A 27,999-nucleotide genomic window follows, 5' to 3' on the forward strand; every position below is an offset into this window, starting at 1 on the left:
TTTTTACAATACAGGATCTTCCTTTCTCAGCGCGTCTAAATTATAGCGCAGTGACACCGCAGTCCGACTCTCCATCAAGCCCAGGACAGCATGTCTGGTAGCCAATACGTAGACTCAGAGGTAGGATTTGCCTTGGGATCCTTTCAAAAGTCAGTTTCAGGTCAGGTACTTCTCGTTCCTGCTTCTTCCTGGCTCCAAGTACCTGCTTCAGCTATCGCTGGCTTGGCTTCTCTGGGCATTCTTGGCACTTTACTGATCTTGCTCTTGACCGTGACCCCTTCCAGCAAAGGAGATGGGGAGGGATGCTTAGAGATAAGGGGGGTTGTTTGTCCATGTTGCTGGCTCTCCAAGGAAATTCGATCTATTATTTGGCACCTTTGGGAAAGTTCCTCTCCCCATCCAGAGCCGACCGCTTTCCCTGCGTCCGGCTCTTTAGCTTGGATTTGTAAACACATCTCTGTAGGGAACCGCGTCGCTCCGCAAAGCGACCGGGTCAGGGGAAGCGCCGACAGTTTATTTCGCGGGCTGTTCATGAAGCCGCAGGGTGTTTGCAGCCAGCACTGGTGGCATGTTGCACAACGAGCAAAAGGCACCGCCAGCCCCACCTGAGCGGGCTGTTCGGCCCGCTGCAGCCCCGTCGGGAAGGGGGTCTGCTCTGCCCCGGCAGCGACTCTCCTCGGCAGCCCCGGGGAGGAGCATCTGACAAGGGCCCAGGGCGCCCCGTGCCGGGGGCTCTGGGCTGACGGCATGTGGGGGCTGAGGGGTGAGATCAGGGACTCGGAGCCGCAGCTGGCTGGGCTGGAGATGGGAACCAAGTGAGGGACCCGGCGCAGAGATCGGGGCCGGGCACGCTACAGCCCGAGGCTGGAGAAGGATGGCTGAAATGAGGAGGCTGGAGATCGGCCTGAGACAGGGGGACAGACCTGAGATCCCCTGGGGGGGGGGGGGGCGCCGGGGAGGGGGGTAGGGACTGAGACAAGCCCCGGGGCCTGGACATGGCCCAGCTCGGAGATCTGGCGCTGCCGGGATGGGGGTGGGTGGGGGGCAGCGGGGTGCAGCCCGGCACTGGGCGGCGGTGGCTGGGGCACGGAGCGGGCGCGGGTTCAGCGGGGCTGGGCACATTCTCCTCGGGGGCGAGGGCGCGGCGGGGCGGGCTGGGCGCCGGGGACCCCTGGCGGCGGGAGTCGGTGCGCTGCCCGGGACGGCGCGCGCGAGGGGTGTGGTGTGGGCTGCTTTTATCCGGTTAAAAAGCCAGCCGGGGGGCAGGCTCGGCGCTGAAGGGTCCCCGGCTCCGCGCGCGCCGCAGCCCAGCCGCTGGATGAGCTGGTGACGCTCCCCGCCAGCGCCCAGCCCCGGGCAGCGCCTCATCTCTGCCCCGCTCCCGTCCCGTGCCCAGGGGCTCCTGTACACCGCGCCCGTCCGGGAGCACGGGAACATCTACAAACCCCACAACAAGAGCATGGCCGAGGAGCTGAACGAGAAGGCGATGCACGACGTGCACACCAAGGAGATCGACCTGGTCAACCGGGACCCCAACGGGCTCAACGACGACGTGGTCAAGGTAAGGATTAAAAGCCAGGAGACGCGGGAGATCCGGGGGGGGGGGGGGGCAGAGAAGCTGGAGCCGTTTTGTTGTTATGGGGGGATTTTTTTTTTCCCCGACAGCAGCTCCAAGTGCCGGCGGCACGGTGTTTGCAGAGGTGCCAGGGACGGAGCTGACAACATTTGAGACAGTTCATTGCTTCCCTCCACCACCTGCTGTCCCGGCAAACTATTTAAAAGGGGGGGGGCACTCTACTGCATCGGCTTAAATAGCCTCCTGTGAGTCAATACATTAATGGTGACTAGCTGGGAAGCTGGAGACCCGTGGGACCGCAACAGAATGGGGGGGCCGGGGGGACACACACCCGCTAAGTGAATGAACCTGCGCTACGTGTTCCAGACCCATGGAAGCTGTTGCGGGAGCGCAGGGGAAACGGGGGATTCGGCAGCGTCCGCACAGCCTGCTCCTCTGAAACGTGTTTTCTGGGCATCTCTAACCGGTAACCAACCAGCTACTGGAGCTTTCACGCCAGTAGTGCAAGCTGAACAAAATGCAGCTATAACTGTGCGAACTGTCCTTCTGTTGCAGTCCCGCTGGCTGCAAATGCTTGTTGGTGGGGTGAGACATGGAACGAACATTACCATATTTAACCCAGGAAGGGAGATTTTACTGGCCAGCAATGATTCCTATAAATGCCTTATAAAGGAATGGCCAAAAAAAAAAAAAGCAAAAATCAGGTGGAACTCAGATTACACTGTTAAGGATATTGACCGTGATTTCTCTCAACTACTTTCCTGTGGAACAGCTTTTTCCTGATCCAGATGCACACAGCTCACTTTTCCTAAGCCAAATGTTTGCAAAACCATAGCCCCTGGTTATTTTTTCCCCGCCAATAGTGAAATGATAAAAGCAGGCAATAAACAAGCAAAAACTCACTGTGACTAGATCTCTGGTCAGATTTTTAATTCCAATTTTGATCATTTCAGCAAATCTGGGTCAATGGACATTGTTGCCTGGGCCCATCTGGGTCAGAGAAACCCTGGAGTTGATCCCTCATTAGCAGAGGAATTTTATACTACACATGTGAAGGCCAAGGACAATGTCCTTCAAATTTGTTGGAATCTGCGGAAACATCAGATATGCACTCAATGCTAACCTGTTTCAGATCCAGCAGTCACTTAGTGCAATCCTAGTCCATCCTGCCTCTGGGATGGGAGGCAAAGCCTGTCTATTCAGGTACTTTCAGGGAAATGTTTCATTCTCTTTGTATCAGAACAATTTCACTTTTGTTGATTTTTAAGGCAGGTTGGTGAAATGATTTAGACCTCTAGGTCCTAATCCAGAAAGGTACAGAGCAGTCTTAAATCTCATTGACTGCAACAAGATTTGAAGGCAGTCATCACAGCAGAGGCTCTCTGCCTTGCTGGATCAAGCCCTAAAAGTTTTTGCAGGCAGATGGAATGCTCATAGAGCTATTTCCATGACTTTGGCTTTACAATCTAGAAACAAAAGAAGTTAAATTCTGTACACACTGAAAAATGGTCTACAAAAAGATACAGAATGGTGCAAATCTCAATTTACAAACCAACAACTTGTATTTATAAATCGAGAATTTTGTTTTCCTTTTGGTTGTGGAAGAGGAGATGTAGGGGGAGAGCTATGTGAGAGTTCAGAGAGGAGCATGCTAGTGCTCATGTAACCCACATATCTCCTGGGTGTGGTGTTCTATCCCATCTAGTGGCACCCAGCCCACTTAGACAGAAAAATTAATGTGTCTACTCTACCGTGTCAGCTAAGGGCCAAATGGCTTTTAGCTTATTGTAGCAGAGGCTCATGCATTTAGCTCCAGAGGTCCCAGGTGCGATCCTGCCCACTAGTGACCTGGGACAGTTGGTGTTACACTCACTGTATGCTGCAGCAGTGGTAGTAGAAGTCCCCATTGCAACTAAAACTTCTGAGTATGAGTCATAGCCCCCAGGCAGGCTGGAATCTGGATAGCCACAGAACAGAACTAAACAGAGAAAGAAAGATCCTACTGGGAAAAGAAGCAGATCGCAGATGGGGGGAAAAACATAGCTGTCTTAAAGGAAACTGAAATTTACAAAGCACATCCCTTCCACCTGCCCACAGCGACAAGTCCTGCAGATGGTTGTTTGTTACTCCCAGTGACCCAAAAGAAAGTTAAAAAGTAAGAACTATAGGAATTTAAAAAAAACCCAAACCTTTGATCTCTCTCTGAAACAATCTGGATCCCTCTTATCCACAAATGTGCCACTTGCAAACACTCTAAAAATCCCCACCAACCAACCAGTCAGAAAACTCATATTGCTTCCAAGGTATGCCCATCCCAGTGAGTGAGTGACAGGGAATGTCAGTATCATATCAAGACAGTGTTCAGATCCCCACTTTCAGTAAAGCTTAGAGAGATAGGGTGGGTGAGGTAATATCTTTTATTGGACCAACTTCTGTTGGCAAGAGAGACAAGCTTTCACGCTACACAGGGTATCCAACTTTTGTTTTTTTACTAACAGCAACATTTGCAAAATTCGTAGGGCAATTGGAAAAACAACATTTTCCCGCCTAGTTACCAGATAGTCAATCATTTCTTTTGCTGTTTATACTTTATTTCACAGATACTTCCAATTTGCAAACTTTAGATCCAAATTTCCGGGTTCTTTGGCTACTGCTTTTAAGTTCAGCTCTTTAAGTGGCAAACATAAAGTTCATATCCAGTTTATGATCCATATCAGAGCTTTCTGAAAGCTTCTGGAAAGGCAGTGTAGTCTAGTGGACAGGACTTGACTGGGTGTCAGGTAATCTGGGTTCTGCTCCTGTCTCAACCACTAGCTGGCTGTGTTCCTTGAGCAGGCAATTTTGCTTCTATTCCCCCCTGCCATTTGTCCATCTCATCTACTTAGACAGTAAGTTGTTCAGGGCAGAGAATGTGTTTGTACAGTACCTAGCACAATAGGGCCCCAGTCTCAGCTGGGGTTTTTAGGTGCTACCATACAAGTAATATTACAATACAAGTAATAAACAAATAGTACAAGTTCAGGGGTGTATGGAGTCAGAGTAGTGATTCAGCCCTATTTCTACTTTGTTTAAAATATTTGTGTTTCACCAGATTCAGAACTTTCAGCCTTTTACTCGGCATCCATGCATTTCTTGCCACTATGCTATGAGAGTCAGACGGTAACATGGGGGCAAGTAAATCAACCATGAAAAGTAAATGATTAGACAGAGAACAAGGAATCTGCTCTGTAAGCAGCTCTTTAAAAGGCCTCAGTGCTGCCTGCATTCAAAAAAATCTCATAACAAGTTTTAAAAATAACCCGAGATTGTGAGAAGCAGGGGATGCGTTCCCCTGATGTACATCACGCTGAGCCACACAGTTCACTGCATTTGCACAGTGTCCTCTGCACCAGATAAATAAGCTATATGGAGCACAGCAGTAAAGTAAGGTGATGTCAGCTAGGTAGGAATCAAGAAAAGGGCTTACACCTGCTCCTGATCTGTACTGACACTGGGGGACTGGAGGAGCTTGACTCTAAAGCTAAAGATATTGGTGACCTAAGCTTCAGTCACAATGTGACTTTAAAAGGTCTGTGAAATGGAAGCTAAGTGCCACACTAATTCCTGAAAAGCTGACTAAATGGCCCCATTTATTTTAGCATTGGGGTGTATATTACAACTCCCAGTACCTAAGGCCCTCTCTGTTAAGGTGAAAAGGCAGCATGATGTGGGATTCTACGTGGGAGGAAGGATGGTGTAGTGGTTGGGGTAGGCCAGGCCAGGCCTTAGAAATTGTAGGGTCAATTCCCTATCCTGCCACAGTGCTTGCTCCTTGGCAAGTCATTTAGTCTTTCTGGGCCTCAGTTCCCCTTCTAATAGATAATAATAGTGCTTCCTTATCTCACAGGTATATGCCAAAGATAAATACTTTAAAGCCACAGTAGGCACCAAGTCCAAAATTTAGGCACAAGTGAGATCCTCAAAAGCCTTACTGAGCTGCCACCTAACCCTGAAGACTCCTAAAATCTCCTGACATCGACATTTTCACTGTAAAAGTCCCCAGGTTACCCAAGTTTCTGCTGCTGGGCATATGCACAACACCTCACTCTAGATGCCTGGGCCCCAGATGACCCTCAAGCTAGATGAAGATTGGCTTATGCCCTGCCTATCTCACCTGTGGGCCAGATCCGGTAGGCATTTTCAAAGCACACCCAACACCAAGCAAAACAGCTGGAGGAGCAGAGGAGGCATTGAAATGCCTCAGATTTGAGCTTCAGATCGTACAGTAATGTCCCCCTTATAAGTACCTTCAATAGTTAGTTTTACCCCTGTCCAATCTCTGACTGTGGGGTGGGAGTGGGGGGAGAAAGAATCTTTCAACATCTGGCATTTCCTCATGCTCACGTAAGGCCGCATTCTACAAGATGCCAAGTGCCCCTGACTGGGCAACATGGTGCAGGATGAGGTTCTAAATTAATTGATATGCTCAAATCTCTTCATGTGTGTACAACATTGTGTATTCATGAGGCTGTGTGAGAGAAAAACAACTTGCTTTAAGCAGTACCATGTGTTGGGCTGTTTGGACTGAACTACCACAGGGTGAATACGGCAAAACTTTTCCAGGGGTATTCTCAGTGTTGTCAATGAATTAGCTTCAGCCACGGGCTCAGCTCTCATGTCAGCTTGCAGTGAACATTCATGTGATCAAATGTTATTGGCATGAATGTTCATGGGACATGAATTTCATAGTTCCATGCATGAGTATTTTCCAAATTGAATTTGAAAACTGACATGCAGAAGTACTGGTGTGCTTCCACACTTGCCCAATCAGGGAAGAGAAACAATACCACATGTCTTATTTCATAGACTCATAGACTTTAAGGCTAGAAGGGCCTTTAAGGACTGTCCAATCCCCACTAACCAACAGAGCTCAACTAGTGTGTATACTCACACGCAGCTGTTTGATGTCTATGGAGTGAAAAAAATTGCCAAAAATTAATAAAATATTTTTAAAGAACAAATAAATCTAAGAAAACTGCAACATTTGGGGACATTTCATGAGCAGAAAAATATCTGCTACATTTATCAAATATATTTTTGTTCCAAACTTTTTACTCAGCTCCAAATTGAACATTGTTGTCTCGTGTTAGTCTTTGACGTAACAGTCCTTTATAAATAAAACAGCAGCACCTCTGCAATTTTATTTTTCTTATGCACTCAGATACTCTGGTGATGGAGGCCATATAAGTTTGTAAAGAGGGACAAAATAAAAGTAATTGTGTTTGCTTACCACTGAGTGCCATATTTTCCTGTTTTATTTGCTGTACGGTCTACATTACCAAAAATGACCACTAATTTTGTGTCCAGCCCCTGGGTACCCAACTTGAGACCTGCTGGGTCTAATTTATGAGTGCTGAGCACCTGCACCTCCTATTTGAAGTTGTGGGTTCTCAATGTCTCAGACGAACATGCCTTCATGTCTCAGGTTGGACACCAAAATTGAGGCACCAAAAACTGGTTCTTTTCAAAATGTAGGCCTTCAGTAGTATCTATATTAAGTTCTTCTTTCATCATGCAGATATGTTACAATTTATTCTAAAGTTACAATTTTCCTGAGAGGATGTTTTTCATCCACTTAGAAAAAAATGGGGTAAAACGCTTAGTTACATGTGTGCAACCCCACTGAAGTCAATGGAGTCGCATACATGGAGGAGAACAGAATTTGGCTTGTCTTTGTTTATGCTTTCTTTTAAAAACTTAGCTCAATTTGCATAATGAATTTAAAAGTGAGTGTTGGTGCAACATTTTGATATAAAGAGAGAGGTATGAAGACATGCTGGAATCTCATGAGTATGTAAAGATTCTCTGCTTATCAGAATCTAGGTCATTTTCAGTCGAAGCCAGACTTTACATCTACAAGAAGGCACTTTCTGAGGGTTAAGGCCTACATTAATTTCTCCAGTCAGAAATCATTTGGGGTAGAGGTATAGGAAGGAGGGGTAGAGTGTAACCTCAACTCCCTTGTGAGACCCACATAAGTCCAGGCAAATTTGTAGTACTAGCACTCAGCAGGAGGACAGAGAATGCTCCCTCTCTTTTTCCTCTGGGATGAGGGGGAGCGAGCTAGAAGATGGGGTAATGGCTCCATCTACCTGACAGTGGAATTGGCCAGCCAGCTGGAAGGTAGTAATGGGTTCTAGCAGCAGGTGTACTGCCTTTGCACCTGCGAGATCCTAGGGCCATTCTGTAGTACATAGAACAGCCTTACAGCTATATAGCTCATATACCACAATTGACTCTGAGCTGTACTCTGCACTTTCTATGCCACGTTCTTCACCTCTGTGAGAGGCGACACAACCGTTAGTGTCTTTATCACAACAATGACGTTTATCACAAACCCCTTATTGTTCTCATCTGCCTTTTATCATTCCCCAAGGGAGCCAATATTCACCTGTGGCTGGCTGAGGAGGAGGGGGTGCTTTCTTCATGAGGACTTTATCACTCTCTGCACTTCCTAAAATTGTGCCCCACAACACACTTTGATTTTTTTTCCATCGTAGGGCCAAATTATGGTCCTGAAACCCTCTGTAGTGTGGCCTGGGGAACACTTTGAGTGCTCCCGCAGTGGTGGAGGAAGACATTCTGCCTGCATAAGGCATAACAACTTCACTGGTTCTGGGAAAAGCACAGCGAGGAGCAGGTTTCTTTGCACCTTAAAAAATATGTAGCCTATCCTCCTCCAGCAATTCCTTGTGTCTTACCCAAGCTGGGTGGGCTATGTCCAGCCTCCCAGCCCACTCAGCCGTGCCGCCTCAGCACCAGTAGGGACTACCAGTGATGATACAGCTACAGTATTTGGTTCCCACTCCTTGGTCATGAGCATAGCCAGCCAGATAATGACTGTCTCCTTCAAGGGTGTGTTGGATAGGAAATGTCCATTGCACCCTCTGGAAAACCCATGCAAGGCCATCCACAATTTGGTTCTTATTTTGTTTTTAAAAAGCAATGACCACCAACTACTTACTGCTTGAGAGACCCTTCTTTTGGCAGACATCTTCTGATTTACTACAGATACAAACTACAGCTACAAATTCAGGGGAGGGATAGCTCAGTGGTTTGAGCTTTGGCCTATTAAACCCAGGGTTGTGAGTTCAATCCTTGAGGGGGGCCATTTAGGGATCTGGGGCAAAAATTTGGGGTTGGTCCTGCTTTGAGCAGGGGGTTGCACTAGATGAGGTCCTTTCCAACCCTGAGATTCTATGAAACAACAAGGAGTTTTTGCACCTAGTTTAATTTGCAAAAGCTTTTATCATTGTTGCTCAAGTACAATTAAGTATTCAGTCCTTCCACTACAACAGTTTATTCAGCTTGATGCAGTTCAGCTCACTACAGGATCAAACATATTCCAGAAACTTTGATCAGATGTGAACAAACATCACATACACCATTTACACTGGTATTAGGGAGGGCACTACTATTCAGTCTGTCCAATGAGCCATGCTGGCTTGGCACGCCCCCTTCATGTATCTTAAAACAAGACTTAGCAGAATTTGATTTTTTTAATATAATTTTGATAGATAATATCACTGTTTATTTGTAAGCATTTTTTCTATTTTTATTTATTTAAAATTTCATGGTTGTGGGAAATTATGCAGGGAGGGGTATCAGACAACAGGATGGGTCAGACAATAATCATTTAATGACCACAGACATTGATTTTTAAAAGTTAAAGCTTTATAACCATTAAAATAGAAATTGTCAACATCACGTCAAAATATACAGAGTAAATATCCTTAAATCAAACTCTACTAAGTTCTAGCTCAGCATTTTTCTTACTTTGCCTATCTGTACATTTCCGTTATTATCAATGAAAATATTTTTCATCGGTTTGTGTGTATGCGGTGAAATTGACATTTTACCCACATTTACAGATAAAAATCTAATCCTTCCAAGCCTACTTAAAAACATTTATGACTCCCATCAATGGCTAAAAAGAGAAAGTCAGTGCCAAAGGCAATATTAACTCAAATTAATCACCTCATCTAATACTTTGCACCTAGGCAGTCAGACACCTGTGTGTGGAGTGCAGCATAAATACAGAGATAGATGTCTAGCCAGACAGAGCATTTTCCATCTAATGAATGAAGGAATAGCTTAGTGCACAAACCTTCTGTGAGGAAAGTCAGGTTTGTCATCCATGTTTTACAGATGGAAGTGCTAAGGCACAGAAAGATTGTGGCTTGTCCAGAGTCAGTGGCAGAGCCAGGAATAGAATCCAGGGGTCGAACTAGATGAAATAAGAGAAAATCCAGAGCTCAGCCAGAACTTTTCTTCCACCAGGAATGGATGAGATTTAATAAACAGTCCCTTTCCTTTGTTTCTGCACAGTGCCGATAGTTTCTTAATGTCAAATATTAACTTGCAAGTGTTTATTTGGCTCCTTAATTGTACATAGTCCCAGAAGTTTGGACAAACTTTGCCTACCCATACACTCTGGTGGCCTTGTTCAAATAACTCTTCCAGCTCTGGATTCAGGGGTTAGGGGATTGATTCACCATTGCAATACTCCAGTGTTATATCAGGGTACACTGGTTTGGAACTGGAGTAATGTAGATAGGGAATTGAGGCAGAGCACAGCTCTTTCAAAGCATCAGTCATACTTTACATGGAAGGCAAGGAAGTATTGGGTACTCTTTTGCAGGTCTCGGAAGATTAATCATTCATAGGGATTGCAGTGGTTAACCAGTAATTGTATTTATTCTGATCAAAGCCTCTTTTTAAAATATTTTGTTTATATTTAAGCTCTCACCATAATTAAACCCTTATGCATTGGCTTCTTGTTTAACACCAATGAATATGATTCATAATGTTTATTTGTTTGCTATGGTGACATAATTAACTATTCAGTACTGATGCTTATTGTATTATTATTTTTACACTGCCCCAAATTATACCAGGTGCTTCACAGAAGGCAAATGTTATAGCCAACATAATTTGACAGATTGCATGTAACACACAAACTTTAAAAAGACTTTGACAAGTTAGAATTATCAGTGGGTAAATGTCATTTTGGGGCAGAATTTCCTGTATGATGCATAGTGTTGAACTCTTTATCTCACAATTCTTCATTAACAAAACTGGGAGTTCTGTGACATGAACATGTAAGGAGTATGCAATAGAGAGCGCTGCACATTAGGTCCAAAAAGAGTATTTTACACTTTGACACTTTTCAAGCAATAAGAAGCAATACATCATACTAAACTGGCTTGGATGAAGCTATAGAACTAGGGGCACCTGCTAACTGAAGAGAAAATCCATGTCAATTAAAAAGAAAAGGAGTACTTGTGGCACCTTGGAGACTAACAAATTTATTTGAGCATAAGCTTTCGTGAGCTACAGCTCATTAAATTGGTTAGTCTCTAAGGTGCCACAAGTCCTCCTTGTCTTTTTGTGGATACAGACTAACACGGCTGCTACTCTGAAACCTGTCAATTAAATTAATCTCAGTATTTCTCTGTACCCTCCAATGGCCAGCCTCTTAATAACTTTAAATGGTAGCCCTTATTATAGGCAATTTCATCCACAGTGTAACTCTCTGACTTCAGGGGAATTGTATGTGGGATGAGTTTGGTCTGTAGTCTTATGCTTATCTGGCACACATGCTATGTTTTTAGACAAGTGGGAACTGATAAATTCAGCTTCTCAAATAGTAAGCGAGAAGATACCATCACAGCTTAAGGTGAAAGCATCACATTCCCTATTCAGACTGCTGCTGTGCTCAGTATAAACTGGGATTTTCAAAAGACTCATAGACTTTAAAGTCAGAAGGGGCCATTATGATCATCTAGTCTGACCTCCTGCACAACGCAGGCCACAGAATCTCATCCACCCACTTCTGTAATAAACCCCTAACCTATGTCTGACTTACTGAAGTCCTCAAATCATGGTTTAAAGACTTCAAGGTGCAGAGAATCTTCCAGCAAGTGATCCGTGCCCCACGCTGCAGAGGAAGGCGAAAAACCCCGAGGGCCTCTTCCAATCTGCCCTGGAGGAAAATCCCTTCCTGACCCCAAATATGGTGATCAGCTAAACCCTGAGCATCTGGGCAAGACTCACCAGCCAGACACCCAGGAAAGAATTCTCTGTAGTAACTCAGATCCCACCCCATCTAACATCCCATCACAGGCCATTGGGCATATTTATTGCTAATAGTCAAAGATCAATTAATTGCCAAAATTAGGCTATCCCATCATACCATCCCCTCCATAAACTTATCAAGCTTAGTCTTGAAGCCAGATATGTTTTTTTCCCCACTACTCCCCTGGGAAGGCTGTTCCAGTATTTCACTCCTCTGATGGTTAGAAACCTTCATCTAATTTCAAGACTAAACTTCCTGATGGCCAGTTTATAACCATTTGTTCTTGTGCCCACATTGGTACTGAACTCAAATAATTCCTCTCCCTCCCTGGTATATATCCCTCTGATATATTTATAGAGAGCAATCATATCTCCCCTCAGCCTTCTTTTGGTTAGGGTAAACAAGCCAAGCTCTTTGAGTCTCCTTTCATAAAACAGGTTTTCCATTCCTCGGATCATTCTAGTAGTCCTTCTCCGTACCTGTTCCAGTTTGAATTCATCCTTCTTAAACATGGGAGACCAGAACTGCACACAGTATTCAAGGTGAGGTCTCACCAGTGCCTTGTATAACGGTACTAACACCTCCTTATCTCCACTGGAAATACCTCGCCTGATGCATCCCAAGACCGCATTAGCTTTTTTCACGCCAATATCGCATTGGCGGCTCATAGTCATCCTGTGATCAACCAATACTCCGAGTTCCTTCTCCTTCTCTGTTACTTCCAACTGATGCGTCCCCAGCTTATAACAAAAATTCTTGTTATTAATCCCTAAATGCAGGACCTTGCACTTTTCACTATTAAATTTCATCCTATTACTATTACTCCAGTTTACAAGGTCATCCAGATCTTCCTGTATGATATCCCGGTCCTTCTCTGTAGTGGCAATACCTCCCAGCTTCGTGTCATCCACAAACTTTATTAGCACAAGGGAGCATCAGTGGGGTTTGGACACCTACTTCCCACAGGCGCCTTCAAAATCCCTGCCGTCACTCCCAAAAAATAACAAGAAGCACACTCCATTTGCACACTACACACAGTTACTATTTCCTATCGGCCCCATTTCTCTGCTCCCAATCCTTTTATGAGTTCCACACAGACAGATCTCTGTTCCTGTGCAGACTTCATTGCAGGAGCAAGGCCCTAGACTCACAGTGTCATCTATAGAAATTATAGCAATATTTAAAATTAAATAGTTTTAACACTGTTACTTGAGGATCTGTAATTTAAGGCCTTCCATAAAAAAATTCTAACAGAGGACATGCAGAGACAAATATTTTGAAAAGGCTCAGAAAAGTTAATTAGACTTTAAACAGCTTTATGCACCTTGTATTAATGCTACCTTCAGTTCTAGGCATGGCAGGTAAAAAACGGGGTGGGCGGGAGGCACGTGAGGGGAAGAAGAGAGAGAAAATTGTTACATATCATTATGGCAATCAAAGGGAAAGTGTTTATTTCAGTTGATGTAGTGTGCCTACCCAGTGGAAACTGGGTGTTGGGAAATTATACTTCTCATCCCAGTGACGTGTTGGTGCCTCTACACAAATTCGCATTAAATTTGTTTAATAAAATCTTTGTTATTAAGGAGCTTGTGTTTGTAAGTGGGGAGGTTTAGGTGAATGAGAGAGAGGCTAGCGGCACAGTATAAAGTGGTACTGGAGCACAAACATGTGAGCTAGAACCTGATCCAAAGGCCGTTATAGCTAATGGAAATATTAACAGCATCAGGGCCCAAAAAAGAAGACATTTTGTTTTAAAGAGTGGTGGAGTCTTTTAAAAATCTGTTTACCAAAATCTTTATTTCTCATAAAGAAATCCTAGGGTGAAATCCTGATATCAATGGCAGATTTCTCCTTGACTTCAGAGTTGCCTGAATTTTACCTCGAAACTATATTTTTTCTGAGTAGGAAACATTTTCAGATATCCCTGGTGTAGGTGGTTGAATCAGATGTATCAAATTGTGGCTTGTGAAACAAAGTGATACAAAAAAGTTAAACGTAGTTGAGAAAAGTTTCAGTATGGGGAAAATGTAGTGACCTAACCTAGCTTTCAGAACACCAGTTTCCAGGGAGGGAAACAGCAACTTTGTTTCCTCTATGACAAATTTACTTTGGCAACATCAAAGTAATTTTCCTCGGGAATTGGCTGGTAGGAATACACCACCTGCACAGGACATATAGCAGTACTTCAGATAGATTCAGATGACTCCTTGGATGGATAGTTCATCAAATCTCTCAAGCTATATTGAGGCAGACCAGGTGAGAACTTGGATAAAGGCCCTCTAAAGAATGCCTAGTTGTTGCAAGAAATTATGTTGGTAAAAGCAGGTGGAATTGTCTCTGCATTCACATGCATAACTTTGCTCTCACAAGTAGTTACAGTGACTTCAGTGGGACCGCTCAACCGATCAAGTTAAGCATGTGCTAAGAAATGTATGCAGGCCTTGGTTGGTACTGAATCAATAACCCCACATAGTGTCAGGGAACCAGACGCTGTCTTCTTGGCAGGACATAAAACTGGAGCTGGGTGAATGAAAAGCAAATAATTTATCTGAAATGCGCACAAGCAAATCATGATTTTCTCAGAATTATTCATTATTCAAAATTATTTACTGAATGTATCTGTGGATTGTTTACAAGCAGCCCATTGGAATGATTTGATATTCAGAACTGAATATTTGAACCATATTGGTTAGTTTTGATTGAACACTTGCAATATTTCTCTTTGCTGATTGGAGGAGTGTCAGCCTTATAATCAGGATTCTTATTTATGAATTCAGCATTTGCTTTCTGTTAATATTTTCAAGTACTCGCCAAAGATTCGTTATTTCCATGAATATTCTTGCCAGGAAACGAATTTACTAGAATATTGTAGTTCAAGTGAACACAAAAAGGGGAGGAAACACAATCAAAGCAAACTCACTTAAAAGTTTGAGCACATATTTGTGGGATATTTTTATTTATTTATTTGCAGCATTGAGCCAGTTCTATATAAAACCAAGGTTCTGATTATTTGTGGTCCTAGTGTTTCTTTTTTCTGACTATTTGTGGTCCTAGTGTGTTTTTTTGTTTTTTGTTGTTTTTTTTTTGTTTGTTTGTTTTTGGTGCTAAAAAAGTGTCATCCCTGGGGGACCTGGCGGGCTTCTATGAAGGAAGTGTGCTCTGATGGACTGATTTCAGGGCTGGAAGCCAAAGTCTAATCTTGACTTTTGTATTCATTGGTTGTGTGGTCAAAGGCAAGTTACCTCTTTGTCTCATGTGCTGGAAGAGACTCTTGATACATTTCTTCCACCAGATTACAAGTCAAGGTGATTTCCCTGTTTCTGATCAAAATTATACCATCTCTGGATACTGCTAGAGATTCCTAATCTCTAAACATCTTTGTCAAACCATGAGGATCTATACTTTTGAATAGTAAGAATTTTGCCTTTGTCAGGTACCAGATTTCACCAAATGGCCAGTATTTAAAAGGGTTATTAGTGGGAAGCAGGACACCTGGGCATGAGCATGCTGTGCGTTTTCAGGGACAAAATATAAACATCCCAGAAATGCAGGTGAATATGTTTGTTTGCCAGATGGTGCTGCCTCCGTCCTCGGTTCTGGTCTGAGAGAGAGTTTTTGTTTAAAATGGAAAACAAGTGAAGAAAATCCACAGTTCCTCCCCCGCCCCCACCCAGGCAAGTGCAACCCAGGGCAGGGGGGTGTATTACAGGTCAAGGAGTGAAATATCTGTTGGAGTTTCTTGTAAGATGGACAGCAGCTCACCATGCCTGTTTCCTTTTCATAAAGGCTTTGAAGCTCTGAAGTGCTACGTAATGTCAGTGCTCTAGTTTATTATAAAATCAAAATCAGTAAAATCACATGGTTGCTAGGAGCCCAGGCAAAAGAGGAAAGGAGCAGCTCAATGACATATAACCCTACTCCCTCTGCTTCAACCCCAAATCAACCCCATATCCCTCTCCTAGTCTTCTCCTCTCCGCACATTCTGCGGGGATGACCTAATGTGCTTTTCCAACTTCTCGGTTCCTATGATACATCAGAAGGACTGTCAGGAAGACAGTTGGTTCTGTGTGTGGAAGCATGTATTTTGCAAAGGAAGTGGGAATGTTTGAGTCAGAGAAGCATTTAAAAGTTTGGATGCATTTTATCTGCAACTATTGGGCACTTCTTGCATAACTTTTACCTAGTTCCAACCACCCAACAATGTTCTCCAGATTTTGTAACTGCACATTTTCAATATCCAAAAAGTAAGTGGAAGCATAAATAGCTAAGAACAAAATCCTCTGGGCCTCCCATTATTTAATAACATATTCACCAGTCTTAACCACCTCTGGAAGAATTGCATCTGTCCTGGAGCTTCTCTCCTCTCCCAGATGTGACTCATAATACAGTGCGGCTATGGTCATTTTGAGACTATAGGCATCTTTGCTTGAACTGAATTGTTTTTAAAGGAAGTTGAGTAAATGGAAAAATTTAAATGATAAGCTGAGCACAATAGGGAAAGATCTTATCTGCTTCCTGCTATATGCTTGTTACTAGTCTTGTAAGGACACGATATAATCTAGCAAAAATATTGGGTTTTATTTAATGTGAGGAAAAATTTGCCGTAAAACAGCACAGTGCTGGCATTAAAATCAGCCTCAACATTTCACATTAGACATGTTTTAAAAATATAAATAACCCCTTTTTATGGCTATATAGAAATATATTCATGCATGTACATTGCTCATTAAGCACCTGGCTTTTGATCAGGCCCCGCAGCCCAGAAGAGCATTTAAGCCCATGATTTCAGTGGGCCCATTCATGTGCTTGAAGTGAAGCACATACTTAAGTGCTTTGTTAGATCTGGGGCTTAAGGGTTCAATTCTGAAAGGGGCTGAGTGCTTCCATAAGGAGCTGAACACCCTCCCACTGACTTCAGTGGAAACTGAGGGCTTTTAGCACTTCATCGTGGCGCTCAGCACCTTGCTAGTTCACGCTGAAACTGAGCATCAGTGGTGTATGTAAATTGGATCGTTTGTGACCACACGCAGTAGTGCTCCAAAAACATGGCAGTGTTTTTTTGGGCATGCATCATCATACCTGCAGAAATGTTGGCTGGATTGAAACCTCTGGGAAAATGTGGCCTTTAGGTATCCTTCGTTATCTTCCCAGGCAACACAACATGGTAAAGTTTGCTTTGCAATAGGTGATGTCTCAAAGAACAAACTTTCAAAAGGGGCAGCAATGATAGCTGGAGGTTTGGGATTGGAATTTGTAGGAAACACCCCACAACTCCACAGCTTTTGATATATAACTCACTCTTGCACCCATCTCTCTTTTCTCATATAAAGAGTGCACATTTCTTCGTTGAGCAGGCTGCTCCTTCGGAACAATAACTCTTATCTCAGACACTGTAATTAATAGAGGTTTTCTTTAAACAAACCTTGAAAGAGTAGACAAGTTCTTCATATCATTTGCCTCCTTGCAAATAAATCTCTGTTCAAACGGACTTAACTCACTGATAAACTAGTTTAAAAAACACCTCCAGGGCAAATGAAACTGCAGTATTTTTCATAGCAAAACCTAACAAAAGCTACAAGCAATGCAACAACTAGCTTTACCAAACTGAATAGTAGGAAACAAAGAACCGCTGAGGTCAGGAAATGTATTGTAGACATAGAACAGAAGTTGGTAATGTTTAAAAATCTTTGGCCTAAACAGAAGGTTATTTTGAGTTATTAGCATCCTTTAATTGGTCAAAGCCCATTTCCTTACCTTGTGTCCATAATTTAACATGCCTGTATTTTCATTAGCATTGCAGACGTGTCATGGCCATGTCACAATACACCCTAGAGGCTGCAGAATAACTAGTTCCCTGGTGTACATGTACTGCAGTGAGGGAGGCCTCTGCCTAAATCTGTGCCTGACTGCGTGGAGCTGCAACAAGGTCTTTACAGGCTAACCTTCGTTTGGTATATTTGACAAAAGTGGAACCCAAGTAAAGTTTATCTTATCCTCATGAGCCAGTGAGTTTCCCCACTAAAAGCTAATGGGAACCTTTGCTGTATCTCTCTGCCCTAATTTCCATATTTCTGGCCACTTCACTCCTATTTTTACACGGCTTGGTTCACTTTGGCTCTTGTTATCAGTCTGATGACACTCAGCATTGCAGAGTGTTACTGAACTGATAACCAGAGGGGAAAGCTAAGAGACATGAACATGCTGTGGGAGAGGCAGGAAGAGTGATGTAGTCAGAACAATGGAAATGACAATAGAACCTAGAAATGAGGATAACAAAATGCATAGGTTGCGTAGTGCATATTCTGCTTGTACAGGGTTGATCCCTATGCTAGGGGCAGAATCTGCTCCTCAGAGGAGGCATCAGGGTGATTGTTATGACTAAGGCTCCGTGTTAGTCTTGGCAGTCAGGTCACAGATTTTGAGACTTTCCATGACCACCTGAGCAGCTCGGGCAGCCCCCAGGCCAGGCGCACCAACTTTTGCTGGGGCTGTCTCGGGCTCCCTGCGCTCCCCCTACCCCGCCCACAGCAGGTGTTTGGGTGTGGGGGGGGCGGGCTCAGGGCTGGGGATTGGGGTGCCGGGCGGTGCTTACCTGGGGCAGGGAGGCTCCCCAGAAGGGCAACAGGAACTCCCCTCCCTCAGCTCCTAGCTCCAAGTGCTGGCTCCGCCCGCAGGCACTGCCCCTGCAGTTCCCATTGGCCACGGTTGCCAGCCAACGGGAGCTGCAGAACCCAGCACCCACAACACCCCCCCCCCACCCTGGGCCATGCTCCTCCCCTCCCCAACTACCCGTGGCACCCCCCAGGCTGTCCCCGACCTAGCACCCACAGTGCCCCCAGGGCCGCTCCCCTGAGCCGCCCCTCCACCCCCCAAGTTTTAGTCAGGGGTATACAGTAAAAGTCCTGGACAGGTCACAGGCTGTGATTTTTTTTTATTGCCCATGATCTGTCCATGACTTGTATTAAAAATACCCATGACTGAAATGTAGCCTTAGTTATGATCCACTCCCTGATCCTTTGGGCTGATCTGTGCTGGCTGCACTGTGAGGTAGAGCACCCTTGGGGCTGCTTTATCTTATGCCAGCTGGCATAACTCCTAAATGAACATATAGCAGCTGAGAATTGGTGGAGTCCAGCTGTGCTCCCTTAATAATAATACTTCCTTTCTCCTACACTTTGCCTGTCTTGTCTATTTAGACCATAACCTGCAAGAACTGTCTCATCCTATGTGATTGTACAGCACTTAACACACTAAAGCTCCAGTCTTAGCTGAGACCTTCTAATCACTTATGTAATTTCACTGTGTTTGCGCCATGAACAGACTGATCGCTACATTTATGAATACTTTACATGACTGAAAGTCTCCTAATTTGCCATGCTGCTCATTGGTCTTTTCACTCTCAGGAGTCAGGTTAACATCACTACTTAATCACTGTGGAGCAGCTTGGGACTTGTGGCCAGTAGAAAAGTGAAAAGGGAAGATGTGGCAATGGGACATTGACTGCAATTCATATGAGATGGTGTATTCAGTATTGTGCAATATAATCTAAAATTGATATAAAAGTTCCCACGTTTGTTAAAGTTAGTCTAGAACAGTAATCCCTCCCTGATTGTTGGTGGCATGAACTAATAATTGTTTAGCCTCTCACACACATAACGGTTCCTCTGTACTTTTAGGACATTTGTGTGTGACTTGAGCTGTACCACCGTGGCATAGCAAGTACCATGATTCCGTGACATCATCTTCATCTCTTACACTTGGAAAAGGAATGTCTGCCAAGAAAAGAAATATGGCCTGATTCTCCTCTCCTCAGGAGTCACTCCACAGAAGTCTGTACAGTTAGGCTAGTGTTGTAAGATGAGCAGTTACCGAGACTCAGGCCTAGAGAGAACATTCACTCGACTTTTCAGCCTGAAAAGCAACGAGATTGCTTTGGAGTCATATTTTTAAAATAAATATTTCACCATTGTAATGAATTATATATAAATACACCTGAGCACATGGGTGATTCTAATCATTTACTTTAACAGCTCTGTGAGTTCCATGTAAACATATAGTTTCTTTTTTTGGGTGCCAAAAAGATAGTCTGTTGTTAACAAAAACGACCGGTAAGTTAAAGATGCAGCCTCAGAAGGGCTTCAATGCAAAGTTAGTTTCCCAGTAAGATTTAATGTTTCTACTATGAGCCAGTTGAAAAAAAATAAATTCTCCTGTAAAACAGCCAGCCTGTGCAAACTCAATCCTGCGGTCCTTCTGGATGCGTGAAAAGACTTTTGGCCTAATCCTAAAAACCCTTTATGCAAAGGATGAGCACTGAACTAATTTGAGGAGCAATTTGGCTCATTGCGGAAGCAAATAAATCTATGTTGCTGAATACATTTTATGTTTCACCAACGTTAGCATAATGTGATACAAAAGTGAATGTTGATGACAGTTTTCATGTGCTTAACTAGAAAAATCCTTGTATAGTTTGGGGAAAGAGTTACTATAACCTAAAGCTTGTTATCTTAACTATTGCAGAAATGTCTTTTTTTAACAACATGTTTTTATGTTCATGAATGAGGCAATATACACACTGCATAGATTCACACTCATATGTTCCACGCCCGGTTAGGAAGGTTGGCTCTAGAAATCAGTGTTGCAGGTCTTAGAATCATCTAAATTCCAGCACATGGATCATTAAACTCCAAGCTTTCTACTGAAACAGAAATATAATATCCAGACCCTGTCCTAATGAAAATGAGGCTTTTTTTCACTTCTGCATGTATACATTTTTTTGTAATGTATTTGACTGGATTCAACACCACCTGACAGTTCATTTTACCAAACAATGTCACAACACATCAAGCAAGGATTACTTTTCTTAACATATGTTACTAGATTTTGGTTAACTTGTACTTGCAAATTCACAGATTTATTTTATAGGCCAACGTGCTGCACAAAAGTATTCAGCATCATTTATAAAAGTCCAAAAGTATAAACCATTCAATCCTAACAAAGCCTTAATGGAAATACAGAGAAATTGGAGTATATTTATTTCTTTGAAGTCACTCACAAGATTGCCAGCATAGCAATATGTTTCATTCATTACAGTAAAAAAATTTCCATTTTTCTATCTTTGCTCATTGATGGTATTGAGCTTGGATGACTGTAGAACTTTACAGGAGAAAAGCCCCTAGTTTTCTAAACTGATTTCACAGGGAGTTATTTTCTAATATGAAAAACATTTTAATGCATTTATATGAGCTACAAAACCATACACTGTTTCTAATTCTTATTTGAAGAAAAGACATTTGCCAATCCTAGCTTTTAAAGTTGATTTTTTTTATTATTATATTTTAAATTAGGTTGAGTTATATTGTACAAACTCCTTATACATTTCTGGCTCTGCACAGCTCCTATAAAAAATACAGAGTTGTGTCTCCATTGCACGTATAACACGTTTTCCTAATGGAAGATTGATTCCATGGATGAAACCTTGGCCTCTTTGAAGTCAGGAGGAGTTTTGCCATGGACATCAATGAGGCCAGACTGTCACCCTATATGCTGTTGTATTGGTTAGAAAACTTGTTTTCATTTGGTGAAATCATTCTTTTAGAGAAGTACCAAAAATCACTTTTGTGCTATTAGAGCCTTCTTCAGAGTGGCAGATGATCAAACAAGTATCATTATAGCTTGCTATTTGCAGAACCAGGGAGAAGAATTAGCCTGGGAATGGAAACCTGCAAGTAGCCCGGGCTGGGGAGAAGTCTTAGGCTTAGTAACACACCAAATTAAGCTAAAATATTATCCATCCTTAACTGACACTACACCAGGAAGTTGTATCCATTTAAACAAATTGATTTAGAAACTGATTTAAACTATTGGAATTTCAGAGTGAAACCCTGACTCCGCTCAAATGAATGGCAAAACTCACATTGATTTCAGTGGGGACAGGATTTCACCATCTGTGTGTAGACCAGCTGTTGGTTTGAGGATTAGACAGTGTTATTTTGGAATTTTTGAATAAAATGAGATCCTCCATGGTGGTGACATGGCAACTAATGACTCTACAGCGAGTGTGTGACTTGTGTCTGGAGCTGGGTGGAGACTGCACAAATTTACAGGGATTTACATCCAGTGTCAGAAATCAGAGCTATGCACTTTCAAGCCAAACACATTCCCAATATTGCAATAAGAGGTGGTCTCCATGGAAATACAATTTTAGCTGCTTATCCATTTATGTACATGATTTGTCATCTTTACAGGTATTACAGAAGAGGTTAATGATTACATTCCCTATCCCATAAGGTGTTAAAAGTATCTGACTCCATAAACATAGGGTAGAGTAGGATGCTGCTGAGAATTGTGTAATTAACAAATGTGCTGTGCCTTAGAAAAGCACATTAAAGAACCATTGCTGTGTGTGTGGCATATTGAGCCTGATCCAGTAAACCCATACTCTTGGCAGCAGTCTCATTTGTATCAGCTCCTATGAGTGTATTGTTCTTTCCACCAATATATATAATTGCTTTAATTTCTTGCCGTGGAATACTATTGTGATGTTCATTTTTCCTGTTGACCTACTCTGCTTGGTTATGTTGGCCACGCTAAATATCCTGTGCAGTGGATTATATCAAACACATGTTTAGCTTGTGTGACATGGGGCTGAACTATTATGTCTCAACATGTTTCTGTTAATATTGTAATGGAAATGTTATGACAATTAAGCTTCCTGGATATTTTGGCATTTCAACAGAGACCTGTAAAATATGCACCCTTTATTGTAGCACTTCCTTCAGGTGAGTTTTTGCACAGGTTGGCTATAATAGTCAAAACTATGAAATGTGTACGAAAGGGTATTTCTTCTAAATATTAATATATGAGCCTGGCCAGGTATCTTACCAACAGAGTGTCAACCCATGATCCGTATGTGCAAGAACCAGACTACAATGTAAAGATGTTCCTAATGATTAACTCAAACTGAGAACCCCCTGACACTTCCAGAATTAAAGAGATGCATCATCGGGTGCTGTTATAAATATGGTATATTAACAACTATTTATGTTTGGTTTTAAAGCACAAGTTTAAAGAACTGTCATCCCCACACACTGACTGTAAAAATTCAATAAGTGTTCTAAGGGTGGTATTAGAAAATTCAGTCAAGAGTGCTTGTCTTTAAGTTAGATGACTGCATGATGTGGCACGAATGGATGTAATCACTATAGATGGCTACATACTTATTTTTTTAGGCGAGCTCCCAGAAGGTTGTGTTGGGCACTCAACACATTGAAGATGCCATACTATGTCTCACAATTTTCCCCTCTCAGATACTTTGAATATGAGGGGGCTAAGATTGAAACCTGTGGCACTCCACACCAATAGGTCCTTGGGAGTAAGGAGCAGCTCTATGTCTCCTTTTCATCAGGCCCAGACAGACAGAATCATTTTCCTGCTATCCTAGGTTCTGATCCAGCTCCTACTGATTTCACTCCCTTAGAATCTGGTGGAGAGACAGGTAAATCTGAATGAAAGCCAGATAGATCTCTTAGGCTCACTTTGGGTAAGATAAATGTGATGCATGTTGGAGCAGGAAACGTTTTGTAGAATTTGCATAGACCGTGGCTGCTATTTTTATTGAAGGCATCTGTCCACCTATTGTCACAATGCTTTTGCCATCTCAGGACCTTTAGTAGATTCCTCTACTCCCAGAAGGTCAGAAAAATCATTGTCTTCCTCAACTGACAAACACTTCATCCTTTCCCTTGAGATGCAAACCTCACTATAATCGTCCATGTCTTTATCATTTTAAGATTGGATTGTTGTATTACACTTTATCAGGGAACAGTCAGAAGGCCCATTAAAAGGTTCTACTCCTCTAAAATGTGGTTTCCGATCTTCAGAGCAGAGCAGACTAGCGAGAGCATATTGCATCTGTGGTCCATCATATCCACTAGCTGCCAGTTTTCTGCTGGGTGAAATGTAAGATGCTGGTTACTACCTTTGACTACACATAAAGCCCTAAAAGTTCTAGAACCCTGTTATCACAAAGGCCAGCTGTCCCTCTGTTCCCCATCACAATGCCAACATTTAACAGAAATTCTTTCCCTGCCTATCAAGGGTGAATGGGCTCTGGAACTAAATGTTCCCAGCAGATGTTCCTCATTTCTAGAATTCACTCCTATCAGAAGTGAGCTGGAGCCTGGCCTCTTTCAGAACATGATGTAAGCTGCATCTCATTAATCACGTCCTCCACAAATTGCAGGTTCTGAAATCCCAAGATATATGGTTTTCCAGTTGGTCTTCCCCACCTTTCAAGAAGTTGGCTTGGTTACCAGAGGGGTGATTAGGTGTGTGCTTCACATGACTGGGGAAATATTGTTTGCTCTTGATTTAAGCTACATAAAATGTGTCTAGATTCTGAATACCTCAAATACATCTAATAAAATAATAATTTATATCTAGGGTTTCTAGTTTTCAATTTACATTGAGCTGTCAAAATTTTACAAACTATTAAATTGCTGTCACCTTGGAATGTGAAAATGACTTCTGGTTCATTTGAATCAGACAGAAGTCCCTGTTGCACTGTTGAAGTCTGGAGCTTGGTTTCATGGTAACATATATGTCACAGTGTGAAGTGGCTGGAATTTAAGGGTCCAGTCATTCAAGAGGCAGAACATGCAACATGAACCTGTTGATTACAGTAGGAATTGAAGACAATCAGCACCTTTCAGGTTAAACCCTTACATGATCAGGAGGTATGAAAATGTTGGGTTGATATTTAATGGCTTAAATTTGTTTTTCCTCAATATTTGCTCCTCTATAATTGATTTTATAGGAAATAAATGAGGGAAAGATGCACTTTAATTTGAAAAGCTTTTATTGGGATTTTTAACCTCATTCTATTAAATTAAAATAGATTTTCTGAATGCACTAAAATTGTCTAAATAAATGACTTGTAATAATTTCACATAGCCACATAATACTCCACTCAAAGTGCTTTAGGAAAGCAACTATTTTCTTACAAAAATTTAGACTTTTAAATTCATAGTATTCAATTTTTCATTGTAAGAAAATTTTCTTCTTTAACAACCAGATAAGCCCAGTGTCAAAAGAGCTGTTTCTCATTAGAATTCAAAGAAAATTACACAAAACGTATCATAACTCTTTAACATCAATACTTTGTCACTTTCATGAACCCAACAATAACTTGTTTCACTATTAAGAGGGGCCTCAAGAGACAGGACAGAAATTCACTGTTTAGTGTGAGTAAGTCTAAAATTATTTACATATTCTAAATGCTTTTGCAAAATGGGAGGGTTTGCATGGAAATCTTTACTACTGTTTATAAGCCATTCATTCTACCGTATTGCATATTGTGATTTTGCAATGCAGAACTGCTGCTCCTCTTTTTAATACTAGTTTTCTCTTCCAGAGCATTGCATATTTACGTTAGAATATATGGAGCCTAATCTTGATCTCACTTCCCTGATCATATAAATTAGGAGAAACCCCAGATACGGCTCTGAAGTTTCACTGTTGTAAGTGGAAAGCAGATGCTTGTCTGCTGTATCTTCTTGTGTCCTTCAAGGATTGGTTCACAGTCAGATAGCAGCATTTCTCTACAGTGCAATTCTCCTTATATCCTTTGGAGGCCTGAAAATGGTGTCCCCATTTGTTCTTCTTTTTTGCTACTTCCTTTGGGGTCCATGACCCAATTACCCTGTGTCCAGCATGGAAGGAAACTCCAGGCCAGGAATCTGAGCTTCCATTCCAGTTACATGAACAGATCTGCTAGCCACAATTAGCAGAGGCTCGTTTTATATTTTAGACACACTTACATGCAGATGCTTCACACAGTCCACAAAACTGTTCCATGCAATTCGGAGACTAAAGTCCTGATTCAGCAAATTACTTAAGCAGGTGCTTGACTTTAATGACATGAGTAACCCTATCTTTAGTCAGCAAAAACGTAAGTACATGCTTAATGTACATATGTGCTTAAGTGTCTAAATCTATGGGACTTGCATGCTCAAAGTTAAACACATGCTTAAATGTTTTGTTGAATCAAGGCCATAATGAGTAGATCACTGTTAAGACAAAGGGTATTTGGAATCCACACATCTGTGTCAGTTTTGAATATCTGTCTAACCTGTTTTTGTGTCCTCTTTGCCTTCAGATTGATTTTGAAGGTGTCATTGCTGAACCTGATGGAACACACAGTTTTGATGGGATTTGGAAGGCCAGCTTCACCACCTTCACTGTGACAAAATACTGGTTTTATCGCTTACTGTCGGCAATCTTTGGCATTCCTCTGGCTCTCATCTGGGGTATTTACTTTGCCATTTTGTCATTCTTACACATCTGGGCAGTGGTGCCATGCATAAGAAGCTACTTGATTGAGATCCAATGCATCAGCCGGGTCTATTCTATCTGCATCCACACGTTCTGCGACCGATTATTCGAGGCCATCGGCAAAATGTTCAGCACTATCCGGGCAACAATACGAAAAGAAATATAAGTGATGCTTCAAGGACAGCTCTCTGTCTGGAGAGTCTTTTTTGTGTGCCAATTTCAAGGCTCCTAAATCAATCTGCAGCAACCGCTGGTGAATATACTGGCCCAAAACAAAGAATCATGTGTTCGGTTTTCATTACTAATATTTATCCCTACTGGATTTTTTTTCACTCTGCATTTTTCAAAATGATCTTGAATTGCTACTCTCCCATTCCAGCCGCATATCATTTTGCTGACCATTTGATAAACATATTGATGTGCTTCTGTTGGGGGATTTTTTAGCCTTCCATTCATTCCTTGCAAGATACATTCACAATGATATAATAAAGAACTGCAAAAATGCTTTCCAACACTGTCATGCCATTCATTTTATTGTGGGCAAACAGTATAAAGCTATTGCAGCAGAATGAACCTGACAAGTTGGCAGGTTTTAAAAGAATGTTCTTTTTTCAATTGTATTGTCAGTTGACTACAGCCATTTACTGTAATGGTCAGATATGAAAAGACAGATATAAACAAATTACTTAACTAATATATGTTCTGAAAATCTAATGCCTTATCAGGTCAGAGACTTTGACACATAAAACTTGCCATGTCTGAATGCTGAATGTCCATAAAAAGCTACAGTTAATGCCTTCTTGTGTCATAGTAGCTATCCTGAAAGTTTGCTGCCAACTGTTTGTCAGCCCTTCACTATAATTACAGAAGCAAACTGAAGATCAAAATTAAAAAATATTGTTTTTAAAATGTTTTTCTGGCAGTGACTTATGATATGTCTCTTAGCTAATATGTAGGTGTTCATCACACCAGTAAACATCACAAATGTGTCTGAGATGACACTGGCTTAAAAAATGAATAATCCAGGTGCGCCAAACTCATGCTGTATCATACCAACTATGAGCTGTCTCTGAGAGAAGCCAGCTTTAAAAAACCTTCCTGTCAGCCGAGGTCAGCATGCTGTTAGCTCACAGATTAGTTTCAGGAGAATTCACGCTTTGCTGAGTCCAAACTAATCCATCACAAGAGATGCTTTAGAAACTCCACATTGTGTTCCACTTTTTTAGCTGAGCTGCAGCCATCAGGAAGTCTTAATGGAGGGTACTGTGTGAAACTGTCAAATGTTGCAAAGCACTAGCCCTTGAAAATAAAGCATTTGCAACACAGCATTTGCTGTGACCCATGGGAGCCTTTGACCTTACAGTGATGTTACTGAGTTCAGAGGACATCCTCATAAGGTTTGCATGAAGCATTAGAACCCTTAAAACCTGAAATGCACATAAAGTTGTCTGGTATTGTCAAAGCTTTCTGCCTAATACTTCATATGAATCAGTGGTGCCTTCCACTCTATTTCTGCCACAAGTGCATTTAAATCTGTTTGGAGGATGCAGCTGCTGCTTCTCTCTCTCTCTCTCTTTTATAGGCACATGCATTGCAAACCTATTCACTACTTTTGTTTTGCATTTAAAACAGACCCTGGTATGGGTAGAGTTTTATGGTTTTCCTATATACAGAACTGAGAGTGTACTATTATAGAGATTTTGCAGTACTAAAAACAAGCAAGATTGTAAACAAGAAATATTTTATCTTGATATGAAGAAAATCACTTTGAAAAGGCCTCCTTGATTTATCATGTAAACTGTGTATCCTGAAAGATGTCTGTTCACTTAGACTTATTAGTCCCTAATCCAAATACATTGCTGATCCGAGACATTTACATTGCTATTATATGCTTACAGATTTAACTGCCACCTTTTTTTAATTTTGCATGTACTGCAAAGCCTACAATCTACGCAATAAAAAATGTTTAATG

General features: G+C 42.1%; 1 protein-coding gene across 2 annotated transcripts; it reads left to right on the forward strand.

Moving 5' to 3' along the window:
• Positions 1–13: 13 nt before the first annotated feature.
• On the forward strand, positions 14–27,995 carry CAV1 (caveolin 1). Of its 2 annotated transcripts, none has more exons than XM_073328143.1 (3): positions 14–120; positions 1,397–1,561; positions 25,852–27,995. In XM_073328143.1, the coding sequence occupies exons 1-3, from the start codon at positions 91–93 to the stop codon at positions 26,191–26,193; spliced, it is 537 nt and encodes a 178-aa protein (XP_073184244.1). In that variant the 5' UTR covers positions 14–90; the 3' UTR covers positions 26,194–27,995. The 2 variants fall into 2 exon arrangements, with proteins under 2 accessions (XP_073184244.1, XP_073184245.1); XM_073328144.1 differs by lacking the exon at positions 14–120 and adding an exon at positions 535–763.
• Positions 27,996–27,999: the final 4 nt, after the last annotated feature.

Source organism: Lepidochelys kempii, chromosome 1, assembly GCF_965140265.1.
Source record: "Lepidochelys kempii isolate rLepKem1 chromosome 1, rLepKem1.hap2, whole genome shotgun sequence".
Lineage (NCBI taxonomy): Eukaryota > Metazoa > Chordata > Testudines > Cheloniidae > Lepidochelys > Lepidochelys kempii.

Excerpts from the sequence above, each read along its gene's own strand:
- CAV1 (XM_073328143.1), top strand. The coding sequence starts at position 91 with ATGTCTGGTAGCCAATACGTAGACTCAGAG. Across the intron at positions 121-1,396 it reads GCCAATACGTAGACTCAGAG|GGGCTCCTGTACACCGCGCC; the intron begins GTAGGATTTGCC and ends TCCCGTGCCCAG. Across the intron at positions 1,562-25,851 it reads TCAACGACGACGTGGTCAAG|ATTGATTTTGAAGGTGTCAT; the intron begins GTAAGGATTAAA and ends CTTTGCCTTCAG.